The 27,048-nt window shown below is 53.0% G+C and overlaps 1 protein-coding gene across 6 annotated transcripts in view; it reads right to left on the bottom strand.

Moving 5' to 3' along the window:
• The window catches only part of LOC144946477 (PH and SEC7 domain-containing protein 2-like), a 173,268-nt gene extending 150,046 nt beyond the window's left edge, over positions 1-23,222 (bottom strand). For 2 of the 6 annotated variants that reach the window (XM_078875383.1, XM_078875381.1), the window contains exon 1: positions 23,101-23,222. In XM_078875383.1, the coding sequence (XP_078731509.1) occupies positions 23,101-23,102 (2 nt within the window). In that variant the 5' untranslated portion in view covers positions 23,103-23,222. Of the gene's footprint in view, positions 1-19,442; positions 19,462-22,809 lie in introns of those variants that run through there. The other 4 variants (XM_078875386.1, XM_078875385.1, XM_078875384.1 and 1 more) reach the window with 4 other exon arrangements.
• Between the last annotated feature and the right edge of the window lie 3,826 nt (positions 23,223-27,048).

A 27,048-nucleotide genomic window follows, 5' to 3' on the forward strand; every position in this document is an offset into this window, starting at 1 on the left:
TTATCGGGCTCTCGTTGAAATCCGATTAAAAAAACTTTTTCTTCAAAATAATGATGCGTGATGCTGTCAGCGTGCTGGACGTCGACGGTTTCATCTCCCCGGCGTGGCGGCCGAAACAACGGGCAACTTTATTTAAATCCCTCCCCTCCCCCCTTCGCCGCCTCTGTCCACCCAGCAGGAGTAAATCGGCGCAAGTCGGTGGATCGGCGGGGTGGTCGCAGCGCGGCGGGGTCAAGTGTGGGGTCAAGTGCGGGTTGTTCTTGGACGTCGTCTGGCCGGCGTGGAAAGAGTTGTGGGGAATGAGGAATGAACGTCGAGCACATTCTGCAAACAAGGTGGGCCCACACAACCTTCGGTGAGAATAACGTAAGGATGCAAAAAAAGAGATTCTGCAAGAATATCCACCGAGTAAATGGGACCTAAATGTATAGCCATAACATAGCCACTTCCGTACCCAGTTACATGCTAATTTCCCACATTAACATCACTAGCCCCAGCCACTTATTTATGACCCTTGGGCTACACTCATTTCAAGCCTTTTAGAACAGTCTGCATCAGCAGCAGACCACGCTTTCCCACCTGATGACGGACGCTTGTGTTGCGCCCGAAACGTCGTGATTTATTTTGTTTTATTTTATACCTACGTGACTTTACCGAAAGAGCCAAAGAGTATGGATTCCTGCAGTCACGAAAGCTTCAAATCAAGATTGGGACCTAAATGTGTTCAAAGCCATCATCGGTGTACGTACAAACAAAAGACCCTCGCAGATCAATCTTTGCAACGATAAACGCACGAGAGGTAATCAAAAGTTCGCTCGCACTACGAGACGAACGCAACTTTTTAGTCAGGTGTCACCGCCCCACGCGCTGCTCGGATAAACCACGTCCGGTGGCTCTTTACTCACAACGTCCGTTCGGCCAGAGAACAGCTCGGGAGATCCGTAAATCGGCCGTCAGCAAGCGAGACAAACATGGTCGCTCGCGGGTGCCGATGTGAACGAGCGTCAGATGCACTCAGACGTAACTCCGAATGCTCGCAACGCTCGCAAGCGACAAAACGATTGACTTGCGAACGTGCCTTCGGCCCGGGACAGCCCGTAGCATGACCTCGTTTCTAATGGGGGTGGGTGGGTGTGGGTGGGTGGGTGAGGGTGGGGGTGGGTGGGGGGGACCTACAAAAAAAAACTCGAGGGGCACCACACAGTCAGTGTTGAGCAAACTTGAAACAAATGTCAAATGTTAAACAGAATGAGTAACGATGCGTTCTGCCGTTGTCTATCGTGCACTCTCCCGCGGCTCTCGAGCCCTCTGTACAAATGACTGCAGGGATGTACAGACGCCGCGACGGGATGTTGCCGAGACAATTTTGGCGCATCGTGAACTGCTGCAGAGCACTGCATCACCACCCGTGTGGGAAAACGGCCCGTGGAAGGAGCTATGACAGAGCAACTTCTGAGAGTGTCCTTCAAGTGACCACTTATCCGCTAACCACTGCACCAGCACTGCTCCCACTCCTCCTCCTCTCTGCAGGAATAAACCGACGAATCACGGGACCTCAATGTTGTTCAACCGGACAGCATCTAAAAACAAACAGCCAAAGATCTATCGTAGAAGTTGTAACGCAAGATAAACCAAGTACGCTGATGCCCCCCCCCCCCCCCGCATTTTACGTCGGGGATGCGTCACTGAAAGGTGCGACAACGAACGTCGAAACGACGTCGAACAAAGAAGCGACTTGCAGGGTAGCAGTCGTGGTTGGGTGGTGGAGGCGATGGCTGAGAGGTGACGGACGATGAGACGTGGCGGACGCCGTCGGCGACGTGAGTGTGGGGGTCGAGGCGACGCAAATCGGGTGGCGGTGTTCATAAAGCGACGACGTATTTGCGAAACGACTTAAAAGGGGCAGGCGTGAAAGCGTACCTCCGATTAGCACGGTTGGCTACGTGCGGTGCGAAAGAAGTTCAACGCACACGCGCACAAAATCGAGGAATCGTCGTTACCGAGCAAGGGAAACCGAGCGAAAGTAAATTAATTAATTGGTGCGAGCGCCGAGAAGCTTGCAGGCGCTGCGCGGAAAATGGCAAAGCGGTGGCCCCCCAATTTTTACGCGTCGACATTTCAGTGCCGAGGGAGAGATCAACGTCCTTTGTGAAAGAAACGCGTCGGGACCTTGAAGCCTCTTCTCGCGTTTGATGTTCTCGCGCCACGGCGGCCCCTCTGGCTCGGCGCCCAATCGCTCGGCGGTAGCAGCGGCGGTGGCGGTGTTGACGGCGGTGGTGGCGGTGACGGCGGTGGCGGCGGCGGTGGCGGCGGTGATGGCGGTGTTGGCGGTGATGGCGGTGTCGACGGTGATGGCGGTGGCGGCAGTGATGACGGTGTTGACGGTGATGACGGTGTTGACGGTGATGATGATGTTGACGGTGATGGCGGTGTTGGCGGTGTTGACGGTGATGGCGGTGTCGACGGTGATGGCGGTGGCGGCAGTGATGACGGTGATGACGATGTTGACGGTGATGGCGGTGTTGACGGTGTTGACGGTGATGGCGGTGATGGCGGTGGTGATGGTATTGACGGTGATGGCGGTGGTGATGGTGTTGACGGTGATGGCGGTGTTGACGGTGTTGACGGTGATGGCGGTGTTGATGGTGTTGACGGTGATGGCGGTGGTGATGGTGTTGACGGTGTTGACGGTGATGGCGGTGGTGATGGTGTTGACGGTGATGGCGGTGTTGACGGTGATGGCGGTGGTGATGGTGTTGACGGTGTTGACGGTGATGGCGGTGGTGATGGTGTTGACGGTGATGGCGGTGTTGACGGTGTTGACGGTGATGGCGGTGTCGACGGTGTTGACGGTGTGGACGGCGGCGTTGGCGGCTGCCGCTGCACTCGATCCCTCGCGTTTCCTCTCTGCGTCGCGTTCGAGCAGCAGCGGCTCGGCCTCCTTGGGGGCGTTGCGATTTGCCGGCTCGAGTCGTCGCCAACCCCGGAGGAGTCCGTTTCGATATCCGCTAAACGGCCCCCGGCTGCCAGGGCCGGCGCTCTAGCGTGCACGTATTCATTTCCGATTATCCGCACCTTCGATTAGAAACTATCAACAAAAATGTTTTTATTTTTATTTAACCAGGTAGCTCTTTTTCAGAAGTGACCTGGCCACAAATGATAGCTCAACGAAGTGGTACATCACGTGGACATTTATAGCAGCCAAATAATCAAAATATACAGCAGGCGTCAGGGTCAGGATTGAACCCACGACCTCCTGTACACCAGGCGAGATAGTTAACATCTCACCAGCATGGCGCCCACGTGCTGATGATAAGTGGCTCATCATCGTGTGGAAATTAATAACAGCCAAATCCTCTCAACGCGTGATGTTGATTCTAAAAATTGAGGGAGAAAACAAAAATCCACGCGACCATGGGGAGGGAGACAAGCAAACTCCAACTATAAAGACATCAGGGTCGAGATTGAACCCACGACCTCCTGTATATCAGGCGAGGTAGTTAACATCTCGCCACCATGAGTGCAGTTGGCTACATAGAATGCGAAATAAGTTCAACACACATACATTTGTTTACGAACGACATCACCCGGTCTTATCGCGCAAATTAATACTGCGAACGTGTTGTTGTTGTTGTTGTTTTTGTTGCAGCCGTGTGTGATGCTTTGACGCGGTCGTGTGCGCGGGGCGCGCCGTCCGATGTCCGAGGTCGCTACGCGAGGAAGCTCGCAGAAGTTTGAGCGAAGCGTCGTCGTCATCGTCGTCGTCATCGTCGTCATCGTCGTCGTCATCGTCGTCGTCATCGTCGTCGTCGTACGTTAGCGAAACATCGTCGGGGCGTGAAATTCTCAACCAAACGGGGAGATTCACTTGTCGGAACGCGATCTATAAATAGCCTCTTTGTAGAAGTGACAATCTTGTTGGGCAGTGGGGCGTTTACCACGAGATTTTTGGCATAAAACTACCGTGACCCAAAGACAAATTAGGATCTTCGTGTGTTCTCCCTGCTCTGTGGGGTGGCAGTGGTGCAATGCACTACAAAAGCCGACGACCCGAGTTCGATTCCCGCTCGCAGGCAACGTCAGTGGTCGAATATCTTACCCTGTCCTGGGCCTCCCTCTACGTCCACTCAGCATTAAATGAGTACCTGGCACGACATTTAAACAATGGCACTGGGGGAGACAAAGGCGGCCAGGCACGTGCTGCTGTCCACACCAACCCCTCGTGTGCCGTGATAGCCTTAATAGGTGCTCGCTAACAGCACTTGCCCCAACAGTCTGTTAAAGGCCATAACGGGGGGTTCTTTGAAGATCTTTGAAGTAAAGCTGCGGCCACAAGCGTAGCCTGTTATATAACGCGTCCTGTTTAGTGCGGTGCTATTGAAAAAATACGTTGAGCTCTTGTTTAAAAAAAACAAGCCAGTTCTCATATCCCGGCATTATTTTGGCACGTTGTCCGCACCTCCGTCACAGGAGCAAGAATCTGTTTCCGAGCGGCATGACAGTGCGTGTGTGTGTGCGTGCGTGTGTACGTGTGTGCGTGTGTGCGTGTGTACGTGCGTGTGTGTGCGTGCATGCATGCGTGTGTGTGTGCGTACGTGCATGTGTGTGTGCGTGTGTGTGTGTGCATGCATGCGTGTGTGTGCGTGCATGCATGTGTGTGTGTGTGTACGTGCGTGTGTGTGCGTGCATGCATGCATGCGTGTGTGTGTGCGTGCGTGCATGTGTGTGTGCGTGTGTATGTGTGTGCGTGCGTGTGTACGTGTGTGCGTGTGTACGTGCGTGTGTGTGCGTGCATGCATGCGTGTGTGTGTGTGTGCGTACGTGCGTGCGTGCATGTGTGTGTGCGTGTGTGTACGTGCATGCATGCATGCGTGTGTGTACGTGCGTGTGTGTGCGTGCATGCATGCGTGTGTGTGTGCGTGCGTGCATGTGTGTGTGCGTGCGTGTGTACGTGTGTGCGTGCGTGTGTACGTGTGTGCGTGTGTACGTGCGTGTGTGTGCGTGCATGCATGCGTGTGTGTGTGCGTACGTGCGTGCATGTGTGTGTGCGTGTGTACGTGTGTGTGTGCGTGTGTGTGCGTGCATGCATGCGTGTGTGTGTACGTGCGTGTGTGTGCGTGCATGCATGCGTGTGTGTGTGCGTCCATGTGTGTGTGCGTGCGTGTGTACGTGTGTGCGTGTGTGTGTACGTGTGTGCGTATGTGTGCGTGCGTGCATGCATGCGTGTGTGCGTGTGTGCGTGCGTGCATGCGTGCGTGTGTACGTGTGTGTGTGTGTGCGTGCATGCGTGCGTGTGTACGTGTGTGTGTGTATGTGCGTGTGTGCGCGTCCGAGCACAGTGGGGAGCGGTGGCGTAGCGGTTAGCGCACTGAGCTACAAACCCGGCGACCCGAGTTCGATTCCTGCTCACGGCCAACGCCGGTGACAATTATCAATAATAATTTCATCCTAGGATCCCAATACGCAATGCATGAAAAACAGGAAACAAAAACAGAACCAGGGCCAACCGACCAATCTAAAGAGGCAAGGCCACTTTAAAGAGATGGGGCTTTCAAAGCAGACTTGAATCTATCTACCGACTCCGACTGCCCTCATTTCAAGTGGCAAGGCGTTCCGTAGCGTGGGTGCCACGCTTGCAAAAGCCCCATCGCCAAAAGAGCGCAACCTGTAGACCTGGGAGTGCTGAGCAGTTGGAAGTCAGAAGATCTTCAGGACCTTGATCTGGTTATGGGCCTCCCCCCTAAGCATCACCACTGGGGAGATAAAGGCGGCCGGGCATGGTGCTGGCCAATGACCCCCTCATGCGCTGTTCCAGCCTTTATAGGTTCTCTTTAACAGCACTTGCCTCAACAGCCTGTGAAGGCTACACAGGGAGGGGGGGGAGCTTTCTCTTTGCTCTGCAGTGGAGGTCCTCTACTTTGCAGCATAACAAGGTATTGAGATATATTAAGGTATTATATAGTGACGAATGAGGTACCATTGGAACCTCATTTGCCAGTAAAAATATGATAATTGTTTTTTACCCTTCTATCTGGCAACAAAACTGACACCTTTTTACAAGGAGTCATGTTTGCATAGACCACAATACCTGCAGTCATGAGGTATTTAGATATATATAATATAAAGGTCATCGTGGGTATATTATATAACATCTTATATATATATTGACTAACGCGGTATTTATTATATACTGACTAATGGCTGGGTAGTAAAGTGGTTAAATATTCTTGGCTCACATTCACTAGTTATGAGTAATAATACCGGGTGGGCGATACGTGGTGGCATTGCAAGAAAGAATAGAAGAAAAAAAACACATACAAAAAATATTTCTCCGTGCACTTTCATCTGCAAAGTATTCCCTCCACGAGACTGGCAATTTTAACAAAAAGATGGGGCCTCTGCCAAAAAATCATCGCGAACTAAAAACCGCGACAGACGACGGATGTGTCGGAGGTCCCAGACGGCCGATGCGCCGGAGAGCGGCTGATAAGCCGTCGGCAGCGTCCGCAGGTCAGAAGGCCCGTGACATTAGATTCCATTCATCGATTTGCCCGGCCCCATCACCCACACCCTCCTTCTCAAGGGTCAAGAAAATTAGCACCGCTTCGTGGAAGTCAACATTGGTGGGTTTTTTTTCTCTCTCTCTTTCTCTCTCTGAAAAGACTTTCACCTGCCGTGTAAATGTGAAATTTCCATCACCGGCTTAAGAATGCCAAAAAGGAGTTGATCGATACCCACGCTTGTTGAACAAAGAAAACATCGTTGACTTTTAAAAACAATTTGTTATTTACATTTCTTTGTCAATCCACTGCTGGATAAGGCCCCATCACCCCTCCGCCCCCCTCGCCCCCCACCCCTACACACTCTTTCGGACATGCGGGGTTGTTTAGAGGATTCATAAATGAGAGAGGAGAGGGCCCGGGACTGGTTCAGATATCACTCGCCACTGATGTCAGCCATGACCAGGAAATAAACCCAAGTGGGCTGGTATGTACTGTATGTACGTTGAACTTCTTTTGCACCGTACGTAGCCAACCGCACTAATCAGAGGTGCGGCGGGAAGGACGACAAAATAAACACAAAAAGCAGCGCTAAAGAAATTAATTTATAAATCGAGATGATGATTTAAAAGTGCATGCCTCCAGTGGCTTCCTAATATCGGAAGGAAGAGCGCGTTCCAGACGGCCGCGGAAGCGCGTCCGAAAGCGCCGCGCGATGCGGCGGCCGCCTTTGTTCGATGGCGGAGCCAAAAGCCGCTGCCGCTGCGAGGATTGCCGGCAGTACATTGGCCATAGTGGCCCTAACCACCATTCTCCAACACCGTCCACTTTTTTTGTTTTACTTTTCACAGTCGGCTTAGCCACCCCTCATATGAAATCGCATTGAGATCCGGGGCCAGCGCACATCCGCACCAAAGCATCACCAGAAAGGCACGGCGTCGGCAGCTTTGCCCCATTGTTGACAACGGCGATGACACCGCCACGTTTCGCCGAAAATCGCAACGACAGACGGAACGTTCCGCAGAGACGTGAACTCGACCCGCAAGCGGGCCTCCGTTTCTTTTATTTTCCGGAATGCTGCCAAGGCCGCCTTGGGGGTAAAGGGATTATCGGCGCAAGGCATCTACCACTGGAGTCAAAGGTACGCCCCATCCATAATAAGTCCACACCAGGGGACGGTAACCAAAATAACCAGAGGAGAGCCATTTTTGTTTTCGAATTCGGCAAAACAACAAAACATTTCAAGAGCCGCAACTCCACGCGAATACGAGAGGGTAGCCCTTAGTCATTATTAACGGTCACGACGCAGTCATTTGCAAGAGTCGCAAAGGACTGGACCCCTGCTCTCCTCCGTGTTATTGCTCCCCATATTCCTCGCCACTTTCCTTAAGGACATCTGGAAAACCCTAAAGCGAGCGTCCACGCGCGTTTTCTCGGAACGTCACCGCGGCACCGCCGCAGAATCCCCGAGGAGACAAAGAAAGGCGAGATGGATGTGGCTGGCTGCCAAAATAATTCCCGGAACAGCGTTCCGGACTGTTCCAGGAGAAATTAAGCGCCCCCGTCCCTGCTCACCGCCCCCCGTCCATCTCCCCCCCCCCCGTAATTTATATGGGGAAAGAGAGACTTTACTCAGTCGCGCGCTGGAATATGAACTCACGGGTGAGCTAGGGCACTGCTGGCTGCTTGCGTCAGACTCAATGAATGCAGCGAGCGTCATCCACGGCGAAGATTGCGCGACACGCCGACATTGAGAATTTGCGTCGCGCGCTTTCATTGGGGCACAAACAGCGTCGCGATCGGATAGGGGGGAGCGAGAGGGGGGCGGAGGGGGAGGGAGCACGGGTGGTGGTGGTGGTGGTGGTGGGAGGGGGAGCGATCGCATCCGAGATTGGGAAATAAGAAAATTAATGCGGCCTAAGGGCAGCAGTCAAGCGAAGTAATCAGAAAACAGGGTCAGCTCGCAAGCCAGACAGCCAGACGCTCGCACGAACACAGGCAGCAGCAGCAGCACTTCGTGATGCTTTAATGCCGCCGTGTACTCGACACTCAAAGCCCCACCATCTGTTCGCGAATGTATTCAAGTAGATAAATAAATAATGCACCCTCACCCTTTTGGATTTCGGCAAAAAACTGAACGGGAATCGCCGGGCCCGTGTGGACCGGTTTTGGAAGCTTCGTTTGTCCGATTAAAAAAAAAGTAAAAATACACAAAAATGTGCGGAAATTAACCCGCGGAGGTTTTTTTGTTCACGGAATATTCAACCGGAGTCCGGTCGGCGAAGCTTCCCCGCGGTCAAACAAAATAATCGGTCACCGTGCGGACGCGCGTTTTTACGAGCGAAAGGCAACAGCAGCAGCAGCAGAGCAACGCTGGCAGACGCCGGCAAACATTAGCATCGGCAATATCCGCCGTGATGTTCACACTTTGCTTACGCAATTAGCCAAGGGATGGCTCTTGTGTTCTGATTTATGTGGGCAATTAAAACACTGGAATCGGTGAATCCGCAAGACCTTCATTTGCCGACGTACCATCCTTTTGTATTCAATATTTTTCAATATTTTCCCCTCGCCCCCACCACCTCTTCAAATGGATATTACAATCACCGTGCTATCACCATGCGGTCATAAAATTGTGCCGACATTAGGGACGGAAATTTCCATTCGGAAATCCGAGCAGCGAGCAGTGCGCTCTTGAGACGTGCCAGAGAACTGCTCCGTGGACGATGCCATCGCAGATCAAGTTCTGAAGCTACTTAAATAGGCCTCCTTGTTTATTACTTTTTTTCAGTACCCCTGTCAATCACAGCACAAATGTGTCATTCTGAAACGTGAAGAAGAAATACAAAAAATAGGCGATGGTGGCGGTGTTGTTGTTGCTGCTGCTGTTGTTTCTGTGTGCAATTATGAGTGAGAAGGCCATCAACCAACCGGCTCCTCTTGAGGAGTCGGCTTCTTCATCATCATCATAATGCAAACCTTGACTTAAAGCTTTCGGCGCTGCAGGAATTCATATTCTTGGGGTCTTTCGGTAAAGTCACGTAGATAGGTTCAAAGAAAATAACAACATTTATTTTTATTTTTTTGTTAATTAACACATTTTTTGTTCATTAACAAAAGTCACGTAGATAGGTTCTAAGAAAATAACAAAACATTGTTAATTAATTTTAGATAGGTTCAAAGAAAATAACAAAAAAATAACTAAATTGTTATTAAACAAAATAACAAAAAATTCAAATATATTTTTACATTTTCTTTGAAACTATCTACGTGACTTTACAGAAAGACCCAAATAATAACAATTCCAATGTATAATGCGGATGCCATCCTCGGATCCAATTGTACAAAAAGCAGGAAATAAAAACAGAACCAGGGGACAACCAACCAAACTACAGAGGCAAGGCCACTTTCAAGAGATGGGGTTTTCAAAGCAGACTTGAATCTATCTACCGACTCCGACTGCCCTGATTTCAGGTGCAAGGCGTTCCCTGTAGCGTGGGTGCCACGCTAACAAAAGTCCGGTCGCCAAAATAGCGCAACCTATATAGTGCTGGGCAGTTGCGGATCACAAGATCTTATGGACCTTGATGGAATATATAAATGTATTAGTTCTTTCCATTGAAAGCTTTCGTGACTGCAGGGATTCATATTCTTGAATCTTTCGGTAAAGTCACGTAGAACAGAGCTCTGTTCTTCACCTGAGGACGGCTGCTTGTCTTGTGGCCGAAACGTCGTGAGAATTTTATTATGTTTTATTTTTATTATTTTATGATTTCCCTTCTACGTGACTTTACCGAAAGATCCAAGAGTATTGGTTCTTGCTAGTAAAGTGGGGTGAGCCCCTTCAAAGCCTTATAGGTTATACTCTTATGTTTTTTCGGTAAAGTCACGGAGGTAATTTTTTAAATAATAATAATAAAATTAAATAAGAATAAATGAAAAATAATAATGATTTTTTTTTTTTTAGCTGTGACGGTCCCACCTGAAGACGGAGACTTGTGTTGCCTCCGAAACGTCGTAATTTAATTTAGTGATTTTTTATTTATTATTAATTTTATTATTATTTTTTTACCTACGTGACTTTACCGAAAAAACCTAACAGTATGAATCCTTGCAGTCACGAAAGCTTCAAATTCTTATAGGTTAATAGCAGTATCTTAAAATCATCAGGGCTGCCTGAAACTCAAATCCAGAATTTCAGCGGTGCCAGCTCAGTTGGTGTCTCCGAGCCGGCAGACCTCGTATCGACAGTAGCTCTATGTACGGTGAACTTCAAACATTATTTTACAAAAGCAATCCATCCTGCTTTTGATTGCTTCTATATTTCATCATCTTTTATACTAAGCTACCTTCAAAACCTGCCCTCGCCATCTGTTCTTTTTCCAACTGTGCCCTTCCAAAAGTTATTTTATATTATTTGGTGAAAATTGCTTTCAGAAAGAGTGAAATCAAATTGTTTATGCATGTTGAACTTCTTTCGCAAAGTACGTAGCCAACCGTGCTAATCGGAGGTGCGCGGGGGGGAAGGACAACAAACTAAACAGAAAAAAGCAGTTCTAAAGAAATGTGTTTTCAATTTGGATGATTTAAGAGTACACAGCACCAGTGGCTTCCTAATATCGGAAGGAAGAGCATTCCAGACGGCCGCAGAAGCGCATCTGAAAGCGCAGCGATGCAGTGACCGTCTTTGTTTGAAAGCTGCCGCGAGGATAACCGGAGTCTGCGTGATGGTTTATGTTCCCAGACGAGATCTGCAAGGTATTGTGGTTTATTTGTGGCAACCACTTTGTGTGTAATGAGTGCGACCTTTGCAAGGATATGAGCTCTGGTCATCACTCCCCTTGCCCACCCCATCAGTAATGGAATGCCCCAACGGAGTGGAGTGGGATGAGGGATGAGGAGGGGTGAAACGATCAAATTGACTCATCTAACCACCCTGTCCACATTATGAAGCATAACTGCAAAGCATCCCCAATTATAGATCTTCTATGACTGCTAAACTAACCCCTGGAATTACACAGGATTAACGAAAATCATGTTTTCCCAGTGAAAATAAAAAAAAACGGCAAGAAAATCCGACCGCGGCGTTACAGCTGGGATCGGATGCCATGCGCATGTTTGTGCCTAAACCCATTGCTCCCTGCCTCTCAAGGGCTTTTCTGACCCTTAGCTCTCCAACCGCAGGGGCCTGCAAATTAACAACAATATCCAATACGGGGCGTCCAATTACACAATCAGGCATCTTAACGCCCCCTCCCCCCCAAATTCCTTTTTATGCCGGTCTCGCTGTCAGACCACAGCCAAATCGATTGTTTGCTCGAATGGGTGATGAATGAGATGGTTCTCTCACCTCCCGTTTGTGGAAATTCCACATTCATGTGGCAGGCTAGGTGGGTGGGGGGGGAGTCTATGCAACGGACAACCAGTGCTGATCTTCTTGGTTCTTTCGGTAAAGTAACGTAGAATGGAAATAATAAAATAATAAAAATAAAACATAATAAAATAATATTATATATTTATATTATATTAATATTTTATTATGTTTTGTATAATAAAGTAATATTATATATTAATAAAATATTATAATATTAATATATTATTTTATTATGTTTTATTTTTATTATTTTATAATTTCCATTCTACGTGACTTTACCGAAAGAACCAAGAAGATGAATCCCTGCAGTCACGAAAGCTTTAAATCGAAATTTAACCAGTGCTGACTTCCCGTGTGCTACTTTGTTCTCTCCTTGTGTACGTTGGCAGCGATGTGGCTCTGGAACTCGATGCCAACGTCGCGGTCTGCTGCTGCCGCTGCTGCTGGCCACGGTGAGAGGGCTTCGGCAGAGAGAGAGAGGAGTTCGTGTCCCTTAGCTGCTTCTCCTCCTGCTCCGTTGAAGGGGTGCAGACCACAGTGGGTTTACAATATGGTCCACAGTTTTGGTTGCACGGCCACAATTTCTGCGATTTAATTACCTGCATTAGCCGTGGCTGGCTTGAGCAAGAGCAAAATTCAACGTCCACCACCATAATCATCAGCAGTCATGGTCAATCCACTGCTGGATGAAGTCACCCCCACCTCACCATCAACACCATCATCATCCGTCATGGTCCTGCGATGCCACAACCCATCCCACTCCCGCGCGTGATCCGATTTCATCGCTCCATCTGGTTATAAATGAATCTCATTTTCTATATATCTATCCAACAGAGGGCACACACCCAAGGGTACGTCTGCCGTGGAGATGGAGCAATAACATCGGGGAGAGGGCCATCATCCGGCAGTGGTTTAACCGTGAATGATGACAATTCTGATTACGAAGACTTATAACCCTTTCCTGTTCCGATGACGTACGTGTATTGACCGTGGATTATGACAAAAACTGATGACGTGCGTGTATTTTTACCTGTCTGCCTTGACAATATCACCCAGAATGCTACTCACCTCATTATATCTTAGAAGCTAAAGCAGCATTGAGCCTGGATGGTACCTGGTATGGGCGACCACGCTGCGTGCATAACCAGGCACTATAGGCCGCTTTGGAAGGGATACTTTGTCGGCGGAGGGTAGTGCAGCAGAAAGGCTGATGACATCATCGGAATTCCGTTCCGAAAGACCTGTGTGTGTACATCTTCGGAGCAGGAACCGGAAGAAAAAAATAAAATAACCTGATTGGTACCGAGGCTCCCACAAGGCCATGCGGGAGGACGTGCGGCACAGTTCGGCACCAGCAATCATACAGTGGTGGTCGTTTCAAAGCTTTCGTGACTGCAGGGATTCATCTTCTTGGTTCTTTCGGGAAAGTCACGTAGAAGGGAAATAATAAAGGTCTGTCGGAAAAAGACAGCTGTCTTTCCGACAGACCTGTTCTTCACCTGAGGACGGCTGCTTGCGTTGTGGCCGAAACGTCGTGAGAATTATTTTATTATGTTTTATTTTTATAATTGTATTATTTCCCTTTTACGTGACTTTACCGAACGAACCAAGAAGATGAGTGGTGGTCGTGTCGCGACAGTTCTCTGCGGCGATTACAACGTCTTTAAAAACAACGGCGCAACTACGCCTCCCTAAATAAAAGTAACCCCGAACCGCTTGCGCGCGTTCCGAGATTCAGCGGTGAACGGGACACCCGCCCTGCAACTTGCAGACGTCTCGGACGGGGAAAGGGTTAACGAGAGGCCGGAGCATTTCTCCGTCGCTCTCTCTCTCTCGATCTCCACGCCGCTCGCTCTTGGCACGTCTTTGCCAATGCCGGGCGCAACTGCGGCGGAGGCACGATCCGTCAGCGGGCGCGCCGAAATGAAAGCTGTCGCCGTAATTAACAAGATTTATTTACCGATTCCCCTTTGGCGCAGAGGCCGGGACGCTCTGCTGAGAATCGCTGAATTTAAATGTTTATCCCCTCCCGTGTCGATAAATTTGGAGAACCCGTCAAAGACTTTGGGGTAGAGCGAGCCGCGGGTATTTTCGGAAATTGCACCGAGCGAGCGAGCGAGTGAGCGGGATGTGGGCGGCGGCGGGGGGGGGATAATTGTACGGCGCGATGCAGGTGCCGCTCCGAAGGGGTCGTGCTTCGCGCCAATTTGCACTGCATTAATGAAGGGGAGCGGGTGGCGTTTTACGCAGACAGGATGTAATGGTGCGATAATTAGCACGCCGGACTGTATCTTTACATATTTTTTTCCTTATTGTTTTAATAATGAAAATTCATACGGGATCAATGATTGATAGTGTTAGATATAAACTGATGAACAGCGAGATATTTTCAGTGTAAGCTCACTGCACCTACCAAAACACACAACAACAACAACAACAATTGTCACTATCGCCTTCTTATCATAGAAAACAAATCCAGGAGTCGGCTGACGTATTGGTTCAATCCACGATACTCTCTGTTACTGGGCGTTGTGTCATGCTCAGCATGCTGGACTTGCAATCCAGAAGTCGCCGGCGAGAATATCTCCCGGTGCGGCAGCTGGAACAATGGGGCAAGTGACTTCACCCACTCTCGTTCCGAGACGTTTGCAAGTTGCAAGGTGGGTGTCCCGTTCCAGTTCACCGCTGAACCTCGAAACGTGCAAGCGGTTCGGCGTTAATTTCATTTAGAGGCGCAGTTTGCGCCGTTGTTTTTAAAGACGTTGTACTCACCGCAGATAACCGCAGCTACACGACCGCACTCTACGATAGCTGGCGCCAAACTGTAACAGACATCCTCCTGCGTGCCCTCGCGGGAGCCTCGGTACCGATAAAGTGATTTCATTTCAGTTTTTATTCGGGTTCCGTTCCGATTGCATACACGTCGCATACATCGGGAAAGGGTTAAATGTCCTCCCACCCCACCCCCACTCTGGACACCACCTCTGGTAGTGGCACAGTGTTGTTACAAGTTGAAATATTTCCGACGATTATTATTGTTATGTCCAGCTTCTTAACTTTGCAATGTGCAGATGAGTGCTGTTCATACAAAATATATATATAACGTTTTTATTTTCCCCCATTGGTTGGCAAATTTTGGGATATTTTTTTTACTCATTTTTTTTATATTTGATTTAAATATTAAAAAAAAAATAACATGTTTTAAAAAATATGTTTTATTTCCTCTTTAAAATTATTTTCTACAATATTTTATTTATTATTTGAAATAATTTTGTTTTATATATACTTATATATATTTTTTTACATAACAAAAGTGCCTCCCCCACTGGTCGGCCCTGGCCTCGGTGGGCCCTAATGAGCAGCTGCCATAGGACTCGCCACGAAGCGAAGTGCACGCGACGCAGACACCGGCGACAGAGTCTCCGGGGAACCCGGCCTCTAGCCGCCTGAGTGCCGCCCGGCACTCCCACAGACCGCGCGTCATAGCAAAGGGCTTCTGGGTAAAAGCAAAAACATATCTGGCACTTGGGTTTCAATAATTAATGGGAGACGAAAATTGTTACATCTCGATAGATTATGGCCACTGCTAATGATCCGAGTCTTCATTCATGCAGGGAAAATGTGCTAAATGACCCATTTATAAATCGTAAAACATTTCAAAACAATATATATTTAATTCACAGCCCTTTGCCAATCTATCGCTGGACGAAGTTCTCCCTATGCTGTGTACGTCCCTGAGGTTGTTTGACGATCCTTCACCAGTTCTGCGGACGAACACAATATGGCTTAATGGCCCTGTTCACAGTCGACCGCTGATGGTGATGAAACTCCAGTGGAAGTCCTGAGTGACAAAGCTTGTAAACTCCACGTGACTTGTTCGTTGCTGCGGGGCGCGTGACGACGCATCGATTCGTCAATTCAAATCAGCTCTTGCGTCGCACAATACACGCAAGGATGGATATGGCTCGTGGATCCGCAACAATCGATCGTTTTCGATTCGTACACTGTTGCAGCAATGGATCTCTGAGAAACTGAGCTGTATTAAGCCTGGATGGTGCTCGGAGAGGTGACGACCATGCGTAGAACAGGCGTGAAGAGGCTTCTGCTGAGGAACTCTGTCGCTAGCAGCAGAGGGCACTGCAGCTATACCCATTGTTGTACTCTACTATGCTGATACGCCTTCACCAATCAAGCACTGCCTTGCCCCCCCCCCCCGAGAGAGGGGGGTGACGCACAGACGCTGGTTTGTGCTGCATGCGCAGGTGCAAGTGTGGGCATGCGCATACGCACGGGCGAACCACGCGTACACACGCAACGCACATATATGCCCACAAATACTAAGATCACCCGTATAGCCTTAACAGGATGTTGGGGCAAGTGCTGTTTGCGAGCAGCTATGAAGGCAAGTACAGCAGACGATGGGGTGGGCGGCCAGCGCCACGCCCGGCCGCCTTTGTCTCCCGAGTGGCGATGTTGACACACTGCCCCAGGTACTCATTTGAGGCTGACTCGACCTAGGGGAGGCCCAGGACCGGTTCAGATAATTACCTGAACATGAGCGGGAATCGAACTCTCGCCGCTGGGTTAGTAGCACAGCGTGCCAACCACGCCACTGCCGCTCCCTGCATCCACAAACTGTGTACAAAAAGAACGACAAAGATCGCCCCGCGTAGCCTGAGCAGACTGAACTGCTCCTGGGCATCCCATGCACGAACCCGCATTGACCAGCGTGGTGAAGCAAAGCCAAACAAACCCCCGCGACCGAAAAGGTGTCGGGGGAGGCCTTTATCCAGCAGTGGATTGATGAAGTATGCTGCGGTACAGGCGCATGTGTTCAACGAAACCTTCTGCTCACACCTACAATTGACGCTTCCTCCAGCGCTGTGACCAAAATCACAGTCCGGCTCACCTCACGCTTGACAAACCCGGTATTTGCGTCTCTCAGCGGGGTGACGGCGTGACGTGTTCGCTGTGAAGCTACGTGACGAGTTAATTCTCACAATTGTACTCCGCTGAAATAAGCGCAAGCACGCACACACACACGCGCGCGCAAAGAATGTTTCCCTCATTTTTGTTGTTGTGCAATGTTCTGAGTGCGCTCTTGGGTTGTTGTTGTTCTTCTTGCTGCCTTGCTCCAAAAGCTTGCATTTTGTGCGGACAAATCTGCAGGAATGTATGCACTTGTGCGATATGTATTTCTATACTTTATTTACTCATATTTATTCATCAGCGTCTTGCTTAAACTTTTCTCTACCTTACGCTTGAATCCTTTAATCGTATTGTTTGTTCATGTGACTCGCTAACCCTGCGAGCCCCGACTGGCCATCTCTGATAAAGAAGCTTTGGGTGCTTCATCAGCCTCCTCCTTCAGGATAAATAAGATTCTGATTCCCTGGCTATCGTACAAATTCAGAATGCTGTGCGCTCTCTTGGATGGGAAGATTTCGATATGAACCCAGAATCTCAGCGACGCCACGATCAGGACATGGCACACCTCAGACGACGAAGCCAGGGCTCTCGTCGTTTTCGTCACTTGGTGTTGTGAAGGTGGAATCGGCGGCGAAGAGGTCAGAGGTCAGAGCTGGCACCGCTGAGATCCTGGGTTCAAATACAGGCACCCGTCTGCAGTTAAGGGCGCCGCGGTGGCGAGATGTTAACTACCTCGCCTGGTCTACAGGAGGTCGTGGGTTCAATCCCGACCCTGACACCTGATGTATATTTGGAGTTTGCGTGTTTCCTCCATGGCCGCGTGCATTTTTTTCCGGGTCCTCCGGTTTTTCCCGTTTAGAGTATTTGGCTGCTATACATTTCCACATGATAGGCCACTTCAAATGAGCTATCATTTGTGGCCAGATCGCTTATGAAAAACATCTATATAGCTACGTGGGCCTTACCTGGTATAATAAAAAAAATGTAATAGTTAAAAGCCTCTCATGCTTGAATTATTTAAAGCAAAACAACGTTAGTCACTGGAACCCACCCAATTATCTTGAAAACCTTTCATGTAATGTTACAGCAGTGATGTAAATCTTAGCGGTCCACCTTAGCGGTCACGATGCATGAATGGGTTAAATGGGGTTCTCAAGCGTAGCAAGATCATGGTCTCGCCACGACTGCACAAAAATCAGTCAACATTAAATTTGGTCGTGCACTTCATTTTCACAAATTGCAGCTCAAGAATAAATGAAAAATATCGGTTTGTCCGCCATGGGACAAAACATTATCTTCATGGTACAGCGGGTAGATAGAAGAGAGAAGAGCAGGTAAAATAATCTCAGCCATAGCTCTGTGATATCCACTTACATCGCGCCTTTTCTTGCATTGCTCTGCGTTAAGTTCTCGTGGCTTCTCAGTCTCACGGCACGACACAATACCAACACATTCAATACAAAATTCCACCCATTCTCATTCAACGTATGGATTAAGGCCTTCACCTTGCTGCTCAGCCTGGGTTGATGATGGCAGGAGGGGGCGGGAGGCAGAACCAGGTCTGATAGCACTCGACACTGATGTTAGCAGTGCCCCGGGAATCCTACAGAGGTCACCAGGTTCATAGCGCAGCGCACTAACCACTGTCCTGCCACTCAACCCCCACCAACAGCAACATCCGGATGAAATTGTGGGAAAAATACGAAAAACTAAATTACAAAAACGTAAAATTTTCAGCGCGTATCCTACACACGCCGTGACGCTTCAACTCGCGGTCGCAGACCTCACGCGCCGAGATTCGCACGCCAGCACAGAGAGCCCCCCGCGCGCGTGAACGAGTCTCCGCACAGATCAAGGGTTAACCCCAGACGCTCACCCAGCCCGGTGCCATTCCAGGTGCCATCGCCGTCTGGCCAGAGAGGTCTCAAGAGGCACCCCCCCCTTCGTACCGACGGCAGACGCGACGGCGCACTGTACGTTACACACCCGGCCGACGTGAGAAAATATACACGGCCGTAGCGACCTCGCTCGCAGTTTCCTCCAAACCCGGGGCTAAAAATACTTTGCGCGGAGAGGGGGCGGTTATTTGGTGGGTTGGGGGGGTAGACAAAAAAAAGGATTTCAACGAAAAAAATCCACCCGTTCGCTCGGCACACATTTTCCCCGCGACGCGCGGCGCACCGCGGCGGATGAGGCATTCGTCGCGTGGGAAATTGCGGACCCCACTGGCCGTCTCCTGCCCCCCCCCCGTCCATTCCCCCCACCCCCTCCCCAGCGCGTCCCCCCAATCGATGAATGCGCCCTGGGGCGCGTGGAGCCGAGCCGGTTACCCCGGGGGGGGATCGTCCCTGCCACGTGTGCACCGGGGGACACCCCCACCCCCCCCGGACGCGCGTTTGAAGCCCGGTGACGAGGCTTTGAAAAGTGAAAATAATGATGATGGTGCAGCAAGCAAGCATTCCCAGGCAATCGTTGAAGGCCCGTGGCGCGGTTGAATGAATCGCGATATCCGCACGGAATGTCCAGACTTCGACGAGCCCGTGTGGGTGGCGGATAAAAGGGATTTAAGTGAATATTAGAAATAGCAAACCGTGCAGCAATTGTTTCCGAACGTATCTGTTGCATCGGTAGCTACTCACATTGACTTGGTAACGGTGCACCGCTGAGATCCTGGGTTCGAATTGGTAGAGTCACCCGTGATTAAACGAGCGTCTCAAGTGGAGCGAGTTTGTGGTCTCAGCATCAGAATCTTCATTTATCCCGGAGAAATCACCACGGACTATACTTCAGCAAAAACAGCAAACGCCCACCACATTAATTTCGGTTCCCCTTTTCATGTGGGGAAAAAATTCCATATCTGAGAATTTAAATATCGGTTCGACTGCCGTGCGTGAGAATTGCACTCTGGGTGGTCCAGGGGGGAGTAAAAGTACCACACCCCCTCCCCCCCGTGCACCAGAAGGTACTGGAAGGCATCTCAGCGGTAGCTCTGTGATAACCACTTCCGTAGGCCATTCTCTATGGGAGATCCGCATGGAATATCCGTCTCATGCCTCCGATTAGAGCACACCTGGGATATTTGAGAACGTTTACAATTTTTTTTTAAAATAACTTGGTAAATAAAATGCGCATTTTATAGCAAAACAATTACGTCCTTGTATGTATTTGTAAAAAAAACACTCATTTTAAAGCCTAGCCACCACGCGCCATCTGACAATGAAACACATAAATGTTACCCGTCACTCCCAAAACAAACAACGGCACACGCGGCGACGTCAATTCCTCCGCTCGCACGCTTCGTGCCGCATTGGGGGATTGCACCCAGCGCTGGCCACCTCCAGGAACACGGGTGACCAGCAACTGCGCTGGCCGACCACCGTAGAGGGGACGGTAAAAGCGCAGCCCTGCAATTCTTGGCGCGCACCGCTGCTGGCAGCAGATCTCGAGCTCTGAGATCACTCGGAGAGTTCCTCTAAGAGGGTGGAGCCATTTATACTTCTGGACGGACAGAGGTGAAGTTGGGGGATTTACAAACTCCCCCCACCTTGTTTCAACTGAGGGAGGAAAGGGGGGGATTTGAAACATGGGGGGGAAATTCTTTGTTTAAATCTAGGATTTAAAACTCATTTTTTTTTAAACTGCTTTTTGTGTTTAGTTTGTTGTCCTTCCCCGCACCTCCGATTCGCGCGGTTGGCTACGTACGGTGTGAAATAAGTTCAACATGCATACATACAACTGGACATCTGTGAAATAGAGCGTTATAGCTCATCGGATTCCTCCAGTAGAAATAAATATTCTGATTCTGACTTGTCGTGCGGGGAGATCGAGAGGTCACTGGTCCTTCACGTTCTGCAGATGTAGATGCCACTGATTAATGTTTCTGCAGATGTAGATGCCACTGGTCCTTCATGTTCTGCAGATGTAGATGCCACTGATTAATGTTCTGCAGATGTAGATACCACTGGTCCTTCATGTTCTGCAGATGTAGATGCCACTGGTCCTTCATGTTCTGCAGATGTAAATGCCACTGGTTCTTCATGTTCTGCAGATGTAGATGCCACTGGTCCTTCATGTTCTGCAGATGTAAATGCCACTGGTTCTTTATGTCCTGCAGATGTAGATGCCACTGGTTCTTCACGTTCTGCAGATGTAGATGCCACCATCGCCATATATTGTGCAGTGATTGAACTTACGACTCTCGGTCCGAACAGGAGACTGGACATACGGACAGGTTTGTTCGTATCTCTGAAAGTTCGTAAGTCGAATGTTCGTAAGTAGAGGAGTGCACGAACGGTTTGCGTGTGACCCAGAGCTACAAGACCAAACTGAACATCTTAAGAACATGCGTGTTCAGTAGAGCTCTGTATGCCTGCGAGACTTGGAACGTTAACAAATACTGCCGAGACATAAGATATATTGGCACTCGAAATGCATCGCTACGGAAGAATGCTGCTGCACCTAAGCTGAACCCAAAGAGTGACCAAAGCATAAGGCAGGAAAATGTGTCACGTAGAAGAAGACGACGACCAGCTGATGATGATGATGGACGAGAAAGAAACTGGCACTATTTGGACACGTGTGTGTGTGTGTGTATGATGGACGCAAAACAAGAAGATTACAAGCGCGTCGTCGTTCGCAAAACACGCAGTGTCCCCATTCCTCCCGTACGAAGCCGGAAAGAGAGGATGACCTCGCGGAGAAATGGCTTGACGACCGCGGCGACGACGACGACGACGACGTGAGAAGAGATCGGTGCCAGCCAAGACGCGGCCAACGAACTTGAGCCACACCCCGGCACGAGGCAAGAGAGGGTCGTGGAAACAAATGACCGAACGTGCGTTTGACACCTTTCGACAGGCGACCTTCTCCCCCCCCCGTGGATCGTGACGAGGGCGGCGGCGACGGACGAATGCCGCGTAAATCTCATTCAAAATGTTGTGCTGCTGCTGCTGCTGCTGTCGTCGTCTTATCGTTGCCGTCCCCTCTCTCGTCAGATCTCAGAGGGCTAAGCGGGGCTAAGCCAGCGGGCAGCTTTGAGACGCCCGGCTGAGCGGCGGGCACGCGAGGCGGAATCCGTTTCGTTGCACTGCACTCCTATGCTCCCACGCGCACGTGCGTTTTGGATACGAAAACAACCACGGATCGACACGCGCTACAGTCCGGGGTTGTTGTTGTTGTTGTTGTTCTTGTTGGTGTTGTTTGTTTGTTTGTCCCCACTCCACCACCATATCAGGGCTCTCAGCACCAACTGGTTCTGCACTGACATCAAACTCAGCCGGCACGGAATTGTGGCTTTCGTCTTGTACGCGACGCGAGCGAGAAGATGCAACGACAATCACCGTGCGGTGGTGGTGTGTGGTAGTGATGTGTGGTGGTGATGGGTGATGTGTGGTGGTGATGGGTGATGTGTGGTGTGTGGTGGTGTTGTGTGGTGGTGGTGTTGTGTGGTGGTGGTGGTGTGTGGTAGTGGTGTTGTGTGGTGGTGGTGTGTGGTGGTGTTGTGTGGTGGTGGTGTGTGGTAGTGGTGTGTGGTGGTGTTGTGTGGTGGTGGTGTTGTGTGGTGGTGGTGTGTGGTAGTGGTGTGTGGTGGTGTTGTGTGGTGGTGGTGTTGTGTGGTGGTGGTGGTGGTGTTGTGTGGTGGTGTTGTGTATGGTGGTGGTAGTGGTGGTGGTGTGTGGTGGTGGTAGTGGTCGTGGTGGTGGTAGTGGTGGTGTGTGGTGGTGGTGGTGTTGTGTGGTGGTGTGTGGTGTTGTGTGGTGGTGGTGTGTGGTGGTGGTGTGTGGTGGTGGTGTTGTGTGGTGGTGTTGTGTGGTGGTGGTGGTGTCTGGTGGTGGTGTTGTGTGGTGATGGTGGTGAGTGGTGGCGTATGGTGGTGGCGTGTGGTGGTGTTGTGTGGTGGTGGTGGCGTGTGGTGAGTGGTGGTGGTAGTAGTGGTGGTGGTGTGTGGCGGTGGCGCGCGCAAGACACAGAGACACACAGAGACAGACAGAGCGCGCATCGCTGTACCTGACGCGGTGCAGATGAAGCCCATTCGGCCGCGTCTCCCGGAATCCAGTTCATGGCGAGCTGCCGACGCCGCCGCAGCCGCCGCCGCCGTCTTCACGACGTTCGGCGAGAAGCCTTGCGCCTCTGCCAAAAGTGGCAGCAGAGGCTGGAGCAGCAGCAGCGGCGGCGGCGGCAAACACCGAGCAGCAGTGTCGAGACACTTTTGCCGAGAAGGCAAAGACAGCTGACAGCAGCAGCAGTAGCAGCAGTATCAGCAGCAGCAGCAGTATCAGCAGCGGGGGCTCAACCTACATAGCTCAGCTTCGGGGATGCCCCGCGCGGCCAGGGCGGAGGGAATCCACTTGGCCGAGATTTCACGTCCGATCCGGAGTCTCTCACTCGGCGCTTTGCTGCGCTGAGCGCGCAATGAGATTCATCGCGCAGCGAGCGAGCGAGCGGATGGGGGGTGGGGGGTGGTGGTGGTGGGAGGAGAGTCGGTGGATGGGTGGGATGGGGATGGGGAGGAGGAGGAGCGGATTTGGGGAGTGGGATTGGCGGGTTGCTCCTCATGCAACAACAAAAAATCTCGGCAGGAGAGCGAGGAAATAAATAAATAAATAAGCGCTTGGCCCACGAGGAAGAGGGAGCGAGACGGCGTTCCTGGTTGCAACAACGCCCGGTGTGCTTGTGTCTCTCTCTGTCTCTCTTCTCTGTGTCTCTCTCTGTCTCTCTCTCTTCTCTGTGTGTCTCTCTCTCTGTCTCTCTCTTCTGTGTGTCTCTCTCTCTCTTCTCTCTGTCTCTCTCTGTCTGTCTCTGTGTCTCTCTCTGTCTCTCTGTGTGTCTCCGTCTTGCAGCGCAAGCCGCTCGCTCTGCGACCGCAACGTGCCGTGGCTCAGCGCCGCCTCCAACCCCCACAACCCACCCCCACAACCACCCCCACAACCACCCCCACAACCACCCCCACAACCACCCCCACAACCACCCCCACAACCACCCCCACAACCACCCCCACAACCACCCCCCACAACCCCCTCAACCACCCCCACACCCCCACAACCACCCCCACCACCCCCACAACCCCCTCAACCACCACCACCCCACACCACCACCACCACCCCCTCAACCCACCTCAACCACCCCCACCACCCCCTCAACCACACCCCACCACCCCCTCAACCACCACACACCCCCACCACCCCTCAACCAACCTCCTACACACCCCCTCAACCCCCACCACCCCCCACCACCCCCGCAAACCACCACCACCACCCACCACCCCCTCAACCCCCCACCACCCCCACCACCCCCTCAACCCCCACCACCCCCTCAACCCCCACCACCCCCGCCACCCCCCTCAACCCCCACCCACCCCCACACCCCCACCACCCCCCTCAACCCCCTCAACCCCCACCACCCCCTCAACCCCACCACCCCCACCACCCCCACCACCCCCTCAACCCCCACCACCCCCCACCACCCTCTCAACCCCCACCACCCCTCAACCCCCACCACCCCCACCACACCCCACCACCCCCTCAACCCCCACCACCCCCACCACCCCCTCAACCCCCACCACCCCCTCAACCCCCACCATCCCCTCAACCCACCACCCCCACCACCCCCACACCCCACCCACAACCACCCACCACCCCCACCACCCCCTCAACCCCCACCACCCCCACCACCCTCTCAACCCCACCACCCCCTCAACCCCCACCACCCCCACCACCCCCACCACCCCCTCAACCCCCACCACCCCCACCACCCCTCAACCCCCACCACCCCCTCAACCCCCACCATCCCCTCAACCCCCACCACCCCACCACCCCCTCAACCCCACACCACCCCCACCACCCCCTCAACCCCCTCAACCCCCACCACCCCCTCAACCCCCACCACCCCCTCAACTCCCACCACCCCCTCAACCCCCACCACCCCCACCACCCCCACCACCCCCTCACCCCCACCACCCCCTCAACCCCCACCACCCCCACCACCCCTCAACCCCCACCACCCCCTCAACCCCCACCACCCCTCAACTCCCACACCCCCACCACCCCCTCAACCCCCTAAACCCCCACCACCCCCCACCACCCCCTCAACCCCCTAAACCCCCACCACCCCCACCACCCCCTCAACCCCCTCAACCCCCTCAACCCCACCACCCCCACCACCCCCTCAACCCCCACCACCCCCTCAACCCCCACCACCCCCACCAACCCCCACCACCCCCTCAACCCCCACCCCCCCTCAACCCCCACCACCCCCACCACTCCCCACCACCCCTCAACCCCCACCACCCCCACCACCCCCTCAACCCCCACCACCCCCTCAACTCCCACCACCCCCTCAACCCCCACCACCCCCACCACCCCCTCAACCCCCTCAACCCCCACCACCCCCCTCAACCCCCACCACCCCCACCACCCCCTCAACCCCCACCACCCCCTCAACCCCCACCACCCCCACCACCCCCACCACCCCCTCAACCCCCACCACCCCACACCACCCCTCAACCCCCACCACCCCTCAACTCCCACCCACCCCCTCAACCCCACCACCCCCTCACCACCCCCTCAACCCCCTCAACCCCCACCACCCCCAAACCCCCCTCAACCCCCACCACCCCCATCACCCCCACCACCCCCTCAACCCCCATCACCCCCTCAACCCCCACCACCCCTCACCCCCACCACCCCCTCAACCCCCCACAAACCCCACCACCCCCTCAACCCCCTCACCCCCACCAACCCCCTCAACCCCCACCACCCCCCTCAACCCCCCCACCACCCCCCACCACCCCCTCAACCCCCACCACCCCCTCAACCCCCTCAACCCCCACCACCCCCTCAACCCCCACCACCCCCCTCAACTCCCACCACCCCCTCAACCCCCTAAACCCCCACCACCCCCTCAACCCCCACCACCCCCCCAACCCCCACCACCCCCACCACCCCCTCAACCCCCTAAACCCCCATCACCCCACCACCCCCTCAACCCCCATCACCCCCTCAACCCCCACCAACCCCACCACCCCCTCAACCCCCTCAACCCCCACCACCCCCTCAACCCCCACCACCCCACCACCCCCACCACCCCCTCAACCCCCACCACCCCCTCAACCCCCACCACCCCCACCACCCCCCTCAACCCCCCACCACCTCCTCAACCCCCTAAACCACCACCACCCTCACAACCCCCACCACCCCCTCAACCCCCACCACCCCCCTCAACCCCCACCACCCCCACCACCCCCTCAACCCCCACCACCCCCACCACCCCCTCAACCCCCACCACCCCCACCACCCCCATCACCCCCACCACCCCCTCCACCCTCACCACCCCCTCAATCCCCACCACCCCCCACCACCCCCTCCACCCCCACCACTCCACCACCCCCACCACCCCCTCAACCCCCACCACCCCCACCACCCCCTCAACCCCACCACCCCCTCAACCCCCACCACCCCCACCACCCCCACCACCCCCTCAACCCCCACCACCCACCACCCCCTCAACCCCCACCACCCCCTCAACTCCACCACCCCCTCAACCCCCACCACCCCACCACCCCCTCAACCCCCTCAACCCCCACCACCCCCAAAACCCCCTCAACCCCCACCACCCCCATCACCCCCACAACCCCCTCAACCCCCATCACCCCCTCAACCCCCACCACCCCCACCACCCCTCAACCCCCACCACCCCCTCAACCCCCACCACCCCCACCACCCCCTCAACCCCCTCACCCCCACCACCCCCTCAACCCCCACCACCCCCTCAACCCCCACCACCCCCACCACCCCCTCAACCCCCACCACCCCCTCAACCCCCTCAACCCCACCACCCCCTCAACCCCACCACCCCCTCAACTCCCACCACCCCCTCAACCCCCTAACCCCCACCACCCCCTCAACCCCCACCACCCCTCAACCCCCACCACCCCCTCAACCCCCTAAACCCCCCACCACCCCCACCACCCCCTCAACCCCCATCACCCCCTCAACCCCCACCAACCCCACCACCCCCTCAACCCCCTCAACCCACACCACCCCCTCAACCCCCACCACCCCCACCACCCCCACCACCCCCTCAACCCCCACCACCCCTCAACCCCCACCACCCCCACCACCCCCTCAACCCCACCACCCCCTCAACCCCACCACCCCCTCAACCCCCTAAACCACCACCACCCCCACAACCCCCACCACCCCCTCAACCCCCACCACCCCCTCAACCCCCACCACCCCCACCACCCCC

Source organism: Lampetra fluviatilis, chromosome 41, assembly GCF_964198595.1.
Source record: "Lampetra fluviatilis chromosome 41, kcLamFluv1.1, whole genome shotgun sequence".
Lineage (NCBI taxonomy): Eukaryota > Metazoa > Chordata > Hyperoartia > Petromyzontiformes > Petromyzontidae > Lampetra > Lampetra fluviatilis.